At 48.0% G+C, this 9973-nt stretch overlaps 1 protein-coding gene across 1 annotated transcript; it reads right to left on the reverse strand.

The window, feature by feature from the left end:
• Positions 1-6162: 6162 nt before the first annotated feature.
• On the reverse strand, positions 6163-8163 carry LOC133907210 (geraniol 8-hydroxylase-like). Its single transcript, XM_062349223.1, has 2 exons — positions 7066-8163; positions 6163-6318 (listed from the first exon to the last, which is right to left on the reverse strand). The coding sequence occupies exons 1-2, from the start codon at positions 8161-8163 to the stop codon at positions 6244-6246; spliced, it is 1173 nt and encodes a 390-aa protein (XP_062205207.1). The 3' UTR covers positions 6163-6243.
• Between the last annotated feature and the right edge of the window lie 1810 nt (positions 8164-9973).

Raw genomic sequence — 9973 nt, forward strand, 5'->3', positions numbered from 1 at the left:
TGGAGCTCAACGACTCTATGATCGATGCAACACATTGGACACACTTGGACGGCACGGACCTGTACCCGTGCTTGCGCTTACGTACTCCGGACACCTTCTGGAGGCTTAACCAGCGTTGGATCCTGAGGTAATAACTCGGTGCATTATATGTTTGCTGTTGTAAATCACTTGATATTTTACTCTCATTCTTTATTTTTCATAGGTTGAGGGCATCGAGTCTCCTTCCTTTGGCCCGTCTACTCAACCCGACTAGGAACCGGGCCCCCCGGTTTCTCCTTGACAGGGCACTGCTGATAGCACTAGTCGATTGCTGGAGGTCAGAGACGCGCACTTTTCACCTGCCCATAGGTGAAATGACTGTCACGCTGCATGACGTCTCCATTCTACTTGGATTGCCAGTGCCAGAGACTGTTGTGTTTGGGCTGGACTTGCACGCCGAGTGGAGGGACGAGCTCCTTGCTAGCTTCCATGGAGTCATCCCTGAGGGTCAACAGCCTAAGCAGGTGGCCTTCGACATGGCCCACGGTCCATCAAAGGCCTGGGTCCAGCAGTTCTGAGCGGACAACCTGACGCTTGAGTCAGAGAACTGGAGAGTGCAACAGCACCTGGAGGTGTACCTACTCTGCTTGTTTGGGTGGGTCCTCTTCACCAGCACACACGCAGACACCGTCGATAGGTGGTTCATCTTCTTCGTGTAGCAGATTGCGGACGCCTCCCTGGAGCAAGTCCCTTAGTTCAGTTGAGGCTCCGCAGTCCTAGCGCACACGTACCGGGTGTTGTGCGAGACCTGCAGCAAGAGGAGTGACTCCGGGTCGATCATAGGTTGTCATTTGCTCCTAACCCTGTGGTCTTACGAGCACTTCGACATAGGGTGCCGCACCTGAGCTCGTATGACGCGTACGACGAGTCTTTCTACTTCCCCGATGAGTTTGGCCTGCACGACATAGTCGACAGCCCTGTTATGGGTTCCCTCTGGTGCAAGCGCAACGTAAGTAATACGAGTTAACACATTTGTTGGGAGCTAAGTCACCAAACCACGAGAAGTCTTCGGCCAAGAGAGAGAGAGAGAGAGAGAGAGAGAGCCGAAGGCAGCAAGATGTGACACGTGTTTATGGGGAGATGTGTAGTCTCATTATGTGTCACATTAGTTACAGTGCCAGCCTATTTATAGCACGTATTCAACCACTTCACATCATAATTTACAGCATTACCCCCTAACTGCCACATTTCCGGCATATTTAGGGGCATTTTGGTACCATTAAGTACATCTGCACATTTACAATTATTCCTAGACCACTACATGGCCTTCGACGGAGCACCTTCGCCTGAGCCCCACAAGGACAGTCGCAGACAGGCCTTTAGGGCAACTTCGACCAGCCATGACGCTGCATCCCGAGTCACCCTTCGGTCTCTGTCCAAAGGTCCTCCAGAGACTTCGCCTACACTGATAATCGGCGTCACGGGTTGACCTTCGGTCTTTGTCTAAAGGTCAGCTAGAGGCTTCACCTGCGATGATACTTGGCGCCGCGGGTCAACCTTCAGTCTCTATCTGAAGGCCCGCCAGAGGCTTTGCCTGCACTTCCTGAAACACAACTGCATTATTCGTTAATGTACGACCACCAGTAGACTTTGACTCACCATCCGAAGGGGCACGTGAGACCATTCCCCAACAGTAGCCCCCTACAGGTAAGGTTCATCTTCTTTGGGCCAAACCTGTGAATCGAGTGATATAGTTGAACGCCATCGCCTTCGGCCTGTCGAAGATTCCTGGGGGCTCATTTTACCTTTTAGTAGATAGCCCCCTCATGTTTGTTCATCATCTTTTTTTTATGGGGAGATAACCGTGCTGCCCCCACAAAATGGTCAGGGCTCGACGACGCTAAACGTCTTCGCCTCATGCTAAACCGTATTTTATGGCAACGGTTCAATTTTTGATGCACCTCATTTCAACCGCCGTTAACCCTATTTTTCACCACTATAAATACACTCCACCCGGCGCCTTAATTTTTACCACTTGAATCTGCTGAAGCTGTAGCTCTCGTACGAAGACTCTCACAGTCACTTTCTTTCTGAAGCCCAATGAGAATGGCTCTAAGAGGCAAGACAAACCGCCCAAAGACCTATTGGATTGGAAAATCTAAGGTCGATGAAGAAGTCCTGGTTGGACTAGTAAAAGAGGGTTTGATTAGCGATGTTTTGAAGGTTAGGCTCCCGAAGGGCCAAGAGACTCCGGAGCCCAAAGATGACAAAGCCATTGTCTTCATCGACTACTTCTGAGCGGGGCTTCGCCTTCCTTGCGATGAGATGGTGCTGAAGGTTCTGAAGCTGTTTGAAATCTACCTCCACCAGCTGACGCCAAACACCATCGTTTCGCTTGGCCTCTTTGCCTGGGCGGCGTGTTCCAAAGGAGCGAAGGCATTGGCCAAGGCCTTCGCCGCAGCCCACAGGCTCCATCACCAACTGAAGCCAATTTTTGCATCTATCGTACAAAGCAAAGCCCATTATGGCTGCCTGAACTTTAATTATCGCGCTGGCCTGGCCACACCAGTCGTGGCATACAAAAACAAATGGCCGAAGGACTGGACGAAATGATGGTTCTACCACAAGGTGGACCGAGAGGAGTTTCTCGTGTCCAAGTACGAAGAGGTGAAGGGGAACCACGCCCCTGATGTACAGCTAAAGGCCTCTCAAAGGGCGGCATTTGAGGCCTTCACCAGGTGCGCAAAGCATCTGACCACGTGCGATCTTGTAGAAGAGTTTGTGGCGTCCGGGGTATGGCCCCTTAGCTGGGGCTGGACCATCCCAAAATTTGGTGACAAAGGGCCGCAGGGACTTTGCCATCCCCAGCCTGACTTTTGAGGTTTCACAGGTATTATCTTTTATCATATTCTTAACTGCACTTCAGCTCTCTGTCATTTCCTTACATTGTTTGCTTTGTGGCAAACTCGACAATGGCCGAAGCGGAGACTAAAGTCATGCTTCTTCTTGAGAAATTTACCCAGGGCGAAGCCCAGCTCTGCGCCAACCAAGGGCTCGGTCGGTGACTTTACCAGATTTTTGAGTTACGAGGCCTTGCCTATAAGGACAGTCAGAAGGTGACCATGCTCTCATCGGGTCAGGGCGAAGGAGAGGGCTCCATGAACGCCAAGGCTGGTGGAGAATCTACTACGAGCAGCCAAAAGAAGTGGAAAATCGCAAACCCTTCACTGCGAGGGGGCAAAAGGAAGAAGGCACTTGCCTTGAAAGAAGAGACCTCACGAAGTTGCCTTTGACGACCTGGGCAAGGAAGTGACCCTCGAAGGCTCATTGGCCATTCAAGCTGTGCCCCTTCGATAGGAGCCTCCGAAGGGCACACAAGATCTTCCCTCCTCCTCGGTGAAGCCCTCCTTTTCTGCGCGTGTGGACCTTGCCACGCTAATTCTTAGTGACAAAGAGGACGAACCTTCGGATCCACACGTTACACGCTATCTAAGCCATGTTTATTAACATACTATTCTAGGACCATTAAATAGCAATGGACCATCATTAGAATGTGGATGGTTCAACCAAGATTACATTGATGCAATCAAAGGTACGTGCGTTTACCAAGCTATGTTAGTGCTTCCCGTAATATCATTACATGTCCAAATGCACCCTCCCCCTTTTTGGTTCCCCCTTCCCCATTTCAGCTTTTTTGCCCACCTAATGCAAATAGATGCTTAATTACCTATATTAGCAGCATGCTCATTATCTAACTAATCATTTCTTTTCCTTCTTCGTGCCTTTCTATGGTGGTGCCGCACTATGTTACACCATGGCTTATACTCGAATGGAAATATATCACTATGTAGCTTCTTATTCTCATCGCTCCTATTTTGGCGGACCTGACTACGAGTGTAGATATTACCATGCTATATTTTGGCTTGGGGAGAGGGTGAAATCTGATTTGTCCATAAGAAACAATAGAATAATTTACAATTCTTGCTGTAAGGGAGGCAAGATTTTATACCACCTTTTAGAAAGCGACCTGAACCCCTGAGTAGCTTGGCTAAATTCGATGGTGATGCTTGTTCCAGAAAGTTTTTGAAAAATATATGCCAATACAACTGTTTATTTGCCTTTACATCAATGGGAGCACACATAGACCGCTCTATGAACGATGGTCGGGGTCCACCTGTTTTCAAAATTAATGGTCAAGTCCACCACCGCATTGGGTCTCTACTTCCACATGATGGAAGCCCTCCTAAATTCATACAATTATACATTTTTGATACTGCCAATGAAGTTAAGAACAGGTTGTATGCTTTAAATCCAGACGAAAGACCTGCTGAGCCTTTAGATGCAAAGATAATTGAAGATCTAACAAAAATGCTAGATAACCACAATCCATTTGCAAAGAAATTCAGGCTTGCAAGAGATAGGCTGATAGATTATGCCAATGAAGAATTCATTATTAGGATCATAGGTGCGAAAGAAGGTGACCCTGTACAATATAACTTACCTACGTGCGATCAACTTGCCATGCTTGTTATTGGTGACTTTACATTAAACACATTCAAGCGAGATATAGCAATACAAACTCATGCTGGTGAACTACAACAAATATCTGCGTTGCATCATGCTTACATGCCGCTTCAGTATCCCCTTCTCTTCCCATATGGTGAACGTGGTTTCCAAATTGGAGTACCCTATACTAGTGTCAATCCCTCTTGCACAAGAGTGCGTGCTAAAATGACAATGTAAGACTACTTTCGTTATATGTTACACTATAGAAAAAATCAACCAAATCCATATCTATGCTATGATACTCTATCCAGTCAGGCCAAAGTCGATGCTCGTGCATGCATAGACGAGTTGAGACTATGGTACATACTTAAAATCCAAGCTAAGCTTAGAGTAGAAAACTTGCAAGGCATAACTGACGCTGTTAGTTGTGGTTGTATAGATGGCAATGAGATTGGTAAAACTATATTGGCAAGGGTGTTCGCGCTCGCTGGCACGCTCACGGTGCTTGCCGTCAGCTGGAACAGCTAGCGTCATGAGGCTATGCAAGTCCAGGAACTGGCTCGGGTTCGACACCAACGTTGTCGCGTTATGATGGAGGTAGAGTTTGAAGTTTGAACTGTCGCCAAGGCTTGCTTTTTAAGCAATTCGTGTAGCATCCATAAATAGTACTTCATCCATTTTCATATCAATATTGTTTAAGATCTATGTATCTTCTATTACATTAGTGCAAGTACATTGTTACACGTCAGTCATCTTATATTTCATCTCGTGTAATGTCACGAATGATTTTGGTGATATGGAGGAGAGAGAATGAAATGAGAGAAAAAAAGGTCATTGTTTTGTGAAGCAATGGTCTCATAAACTAAAATTTAGGACTATGCGGCTACTTCTACAACATTGTATAAGTTGTTATTACCATGTAACTCATAATATTCATTTATTTCATGTATAAATTAAGGAATTGCGGGATTACTATGAGACAGCTAAAAAGACAACTCATTGTAAAGATTGTCCATTAAATCGTATCAAGATTACGTGTCAATGCATGATGCGGTTTATAAGATGGCACCAATGTACTCACTAGTAAGTGGCAAACAAAAGAAGCATCTTCATTCGCTCTTAGTAAGTGTTCGCAAGTTTGGGAAGAGAACAAGAGATGGAAAGAGATTCGATGTCGATGAATATTACCTTGTGTTTTTGCTCTCAGAAATGAATATAAAAAATGAAAATATAGCAATCCCTCAATTGTGTATTATATGCTCAAGTAAAATAGTATGTACAAAAAAAGGATATAAAAGATAAAACCAGAAACAAAAGTCAAGAAATGGAATCTAGCCAGACACTAAGAGAAGATAAATAACAAGGCTTTGCTCTCTGGATGAATTTGCAGTCGTGGAAAGCGAGAGATTTTGTTGACCGGAATAGTGGTTTTTGGTGGTGAAAGTGAAGATCAGAGAAGAATAGTGGACCTCTGATATGATGTGTGCTAGCGGTGTGAATCAGTTATCTTTATGAATCTTGTCATGCAATTGCATACAATAATACAGTCAATTTTGCTATCTAGCATCCAAGTAACCTGTTCTTATCTAACTTGATAAAAATTTGCGCTATCTCCCAAGTCCCAACAGTGACATGTATTTTATCACAATCTCAGCCGTCACATTCAAAGCAAAGAAATAGTCCGTGGCCTTTCCCAGATATACATCCATTGAATTGAGCACAAAAATGTAGTTTTTTTAACAAAACCTATCCACCTTTTCAACTTAAAGTTTGAATGTATAAACAAGGGCACACCAAGTGCAAATCAGCCTCTGTGTAACTTAGTTTCACATCCTACAAAAAGAAGTTGAAAGGATTTATGAGCTGAAAGGCTTCCATAGTTGCTTGGTGCTTGAGGGCCTTATTGTTGCGTGATCAGAACATTGATGTAATCTAGCATCTGAATCCGGTCTAAACTGCAGTTTAGCAAGCATACTGTAGATGAGCCGTTCATTCTTGTGGTGTGAAGTATCACCTCTGGATCATAGCCGACACACTGACAGTCTTATAGACCTACTGCAGGCTCTAGGAGATGTTGGAATCACCTAACGCGCGAAGCTCATATCACTCAGCTCTCTCTCTCTCTCTCTCTGACGCATTTCAGGAGTGCTTCGGAAAACGCTACAGTAGTATGACGAAACTGAAGTTTCAGGCTTGTGTTCAGGCTCTGTTTTGCGCTAAACGGCCACAACTTTTCGTTGATTTCTCCCAATGGAAATTTAATTCGGTCAATACTGCTAGTTGTTGACTATGATACTCAGACGCAAGGATCCAAGGAGGTGGACGTAATGCAGTAGCTGTCCCCAGTTTTCTATCTTAACGATATCCAGAATATAGGAGAAGAAAGACGGTTTGCCTTGCCTTCGATTCTGTAATGTCTTATTACTGAGACTGGCTGAAGGTAATCCTTATCCTAGACGGAATAATGCAGAGAGCAATAGTCCAAAGACATCATACGTCTACTTTTAGTAAGCTTGGACAGAAAATTACTTGCTCCCCATGCAACGAATTTGGAACTAGATCGAGATCTTATCTGCTTACCGTGAACATTGACCGGAGCGTGTCGCGGTCCAGCCCCGCCGTGTTATCGTCCTTCGCGGCGACATCAAGCAACAGGTCGAGAAAGTCGTTCTTCCTCGGCTCACCAGTCTCGCGGCCACGCAGCCTCCCGTCTATCTCCGTGTCGAAGATTCGGTGCTGCCGTGCAAACAGCCGCGCCAACCTCCGGCGCCAACCTTGCAGGTCGGCCCCGGCGAGCGCCGGGAAGAAGTCCGACAAGTTCGGGCTCCCCACAGCCTCCATGATGCCTACTACCAATTCTTGGAACTCCTTCGACCCTCCATGGTCGTCGAGGCTAGTCATGTCTCGGGAGAAGATGGTGCGCGAGACAAGATTCAGACTCGTGATGAAGGCTACGCGGCCGACGTTCACCGCCTCTCCATTGCTAGCAAGCCGCCCGACGTGGTGCACGAGCTCCTGCACCTTGTCCCGCCGCAGGTGCTGGAGGGCGTCCAGCCTGTGCGGCGAGAACAGCTCGGTGCCCATGCTCTTCCGGAGCGCGCGCCAGCGTGGCTCGTTCGGAAGCCAGGCCACGGAGTTCCTGGAATGGTTGCCGGTGGCATCCGGCACAGACCTGTTGGTGAAGACGGCGTCGTGCCTCTGCAGGAACTCGCGGGCGACCTCAGGGGAGGAGACGACCACCGTGGTGACCGAGCCCATGCGCAGGGACATGAGCGGGCCGTAGATTTTACTGAGGCGGGCAAGAGACCGGTGCGGCTGGTTGCCGAGTAGGTGGAGGCTGCCGACGATGGGCAGTTCGACGGCGAGAAGTCGGGTGGTTCTTTCGCGTGCGGTCGAGGAGTGGGTGGTCGACTTCCGGCCACCGAATGTTCCAAGAGCCGCTCGGGCTTGGCCGGAGCTAGATCCTCCAGCCGGCTTTAACATTGCGCGGCCGTCAGCATCATTGCTTGTCGGAGATGAGCTGATGTTGGGATGCTCGATGAAGGAACCTGATGGCGCCGTTGACGACCGGATGCCGCTGATCGAAGAGGTCCGATCAAAGGTAAAGCTAACATCTGTGATTGCAGGGATACAGATGACGTCGGATGCGGTGTTGATCAACCGAGCAGCCGCAGCCATGGAAAAAAAATTCTTCGATTTTGGGTTCTATTGGGCACCCCCGATATTTAGTTTACTGGCCGAAATATTCAAATTTGATCTGAAATTGATCGAAATCAAACCGAAATTTTCCGAAAATCAGAAATATCAAACTTACCGGTGGGGTCCGATTTTTTTAAAAATCCAAAAGTCTGAACCATGGTCGCAGCACGCCGATGTCCCTCAGTTTAAGAATGGAAAGGGCCACTCGAGAAGCCGCGATTATTGACATCGCTCTCTCTTGCCGACGTGGTGGATAAAGCGACCAGCTTTCACTTCTGTGCTCACCACCGACAAAATTCAAAAGACGGTGGCCAGAGGCAGGCGTTCGCAAGGTTGCAGGAGGGTGACGATACAGTTTGGCCATGATTTCAAAATTTGAAAGCTCCACATCTTGATCTGGGCCGGTTTGACAACTCTAAAGACCCATCTTCCTGGGCATTAAGGAACCCCAGCCTGGCAACGCTTCATCGCTGACTTTGGCGTCGAAACCCTACCTAGGAGGGAATGATCTCAGGTGATAGGAGATCCTTCGCTGAGGTCGTGATGGCATCTCGTGGTAGCAACGGGTTTCTAGCGGCTTTGACGGAGGCAACGGTGGCAACGGAAGTCATGGCGATGGCGGTCAGCTGAATCAGGGAGGCGGCAGAAGTAGTCACCGCGGTTCGGGTGGTAGCCGCTTCCAAGATGGCGAAGGATTTCAGCTGGGCGAGTCTGTCTATGGTGGCGGTAGAGGGCATGGAGGTCGTCACCACCGTGCACCACGGGTCTACAATCACCCTGGCCACCAATTAAAGGGGGGCCGCGGTGGCCGAGATGGTGATCATCGAGAAATAGATGTACGTCCAAATCATGCGAAGAGCAGGGGTCGGGATAGCCGGGGCACTGGGGACAGCAGAGACCGCGGTGACGGCCGTTGTGAAGGTAGGGACCGTGGGGATGGCCGTGGCTTTGGCAAGGACCGAAGCAATGGACGTAGTGATGGCACGGACCGTGGCAACAACCATGGTGATGGGCGTTGGCAAGAAACACGACGGTGATGGCGCAGGAAGGAACCATGATGCTCACGGTGACGGCCAAAACAAGAAGGGAAGGGGATTTGCTGCTGCTCGTGAGACCAACCTTGGCATTGAGAAAGGAGATGGAACCAGCATGGATGCACCTTCTAATTTCAGAGATAATGTCGAGCAGGGCAACCAGGGCAAGAAGAAGAAGCTTGTGATCTGTTGCAAGATATTTGAGGAGGAACATTTTACTCCAACATGTCCTTTGTTGCATGGGTCAAAACCAGCCACAACTTTTTGTGGTTTCACTGGGGACGGCCTGGGTTTCTTCCAAATCCCGTATAAAGGCGCTGCAAAGAAACCTAAAAGGGAGTCGGCTACGGCTTTGATTCGCATCACTGAAGGGGTTGTACCTGCTGCATTGGTGAAGGCGGAGTTGGAGCGGCTGATCCCTGTAAAGTGGCAATGGCAGGTTCAGGAACAAGGCAAAAATATGTATGTGGTGCCTTTTTCATGCAAAGTGGAACTTCAACGAATGACTGCAATCAAGAAAATTAAGACTGACAAAGATGAAGGTGTCATGGCTTTTGAGGAATGGGATCAAAAGATTGAACCTATGGAATACCTACAGAAGGTTTGGGTCAAGGTGTATGGGGTTCCATTTCAAATTCGATTGTTCTTACCTTTGTGAGCGGTTGGCACCATTCTAGGAGCCACACAAAAGGTTTATATGATGATCACTAGAAATACTGGTGTGGTGTGTCTACTGGTTGCGGTAACGGATGCTA

This window comes from Phragmites australis, chromosome 24 (genome assembly GCF_958298935.1).
Source record: "Phragmites australis chromosome 24, lpPhrAust1.1, whole genome shotgun sequence".
Taxonomy (NCBI): Eukaryota; Viridiplantae; Streptophyta; class Magnoliopsida; order Poales; family Poaceae; genus Phragmites; species Phragmites australis.

Coding starts and splice junctions, on each gene's coding strand:
- LOC133907210 (XM_062349223.1), bottom strand. CDS start 8,163: ATGGCTGCGGCTGCTCGGTTGATCAACACCGCATCCGACGTCATCTGT. Junction 6,319..7,065: donor CGCTCCGGTCAATGTTCACG/GTAAGCAGATAA, acceptor TTCTTTTTGTAG/GATGTGAAACTAAGTTACAC.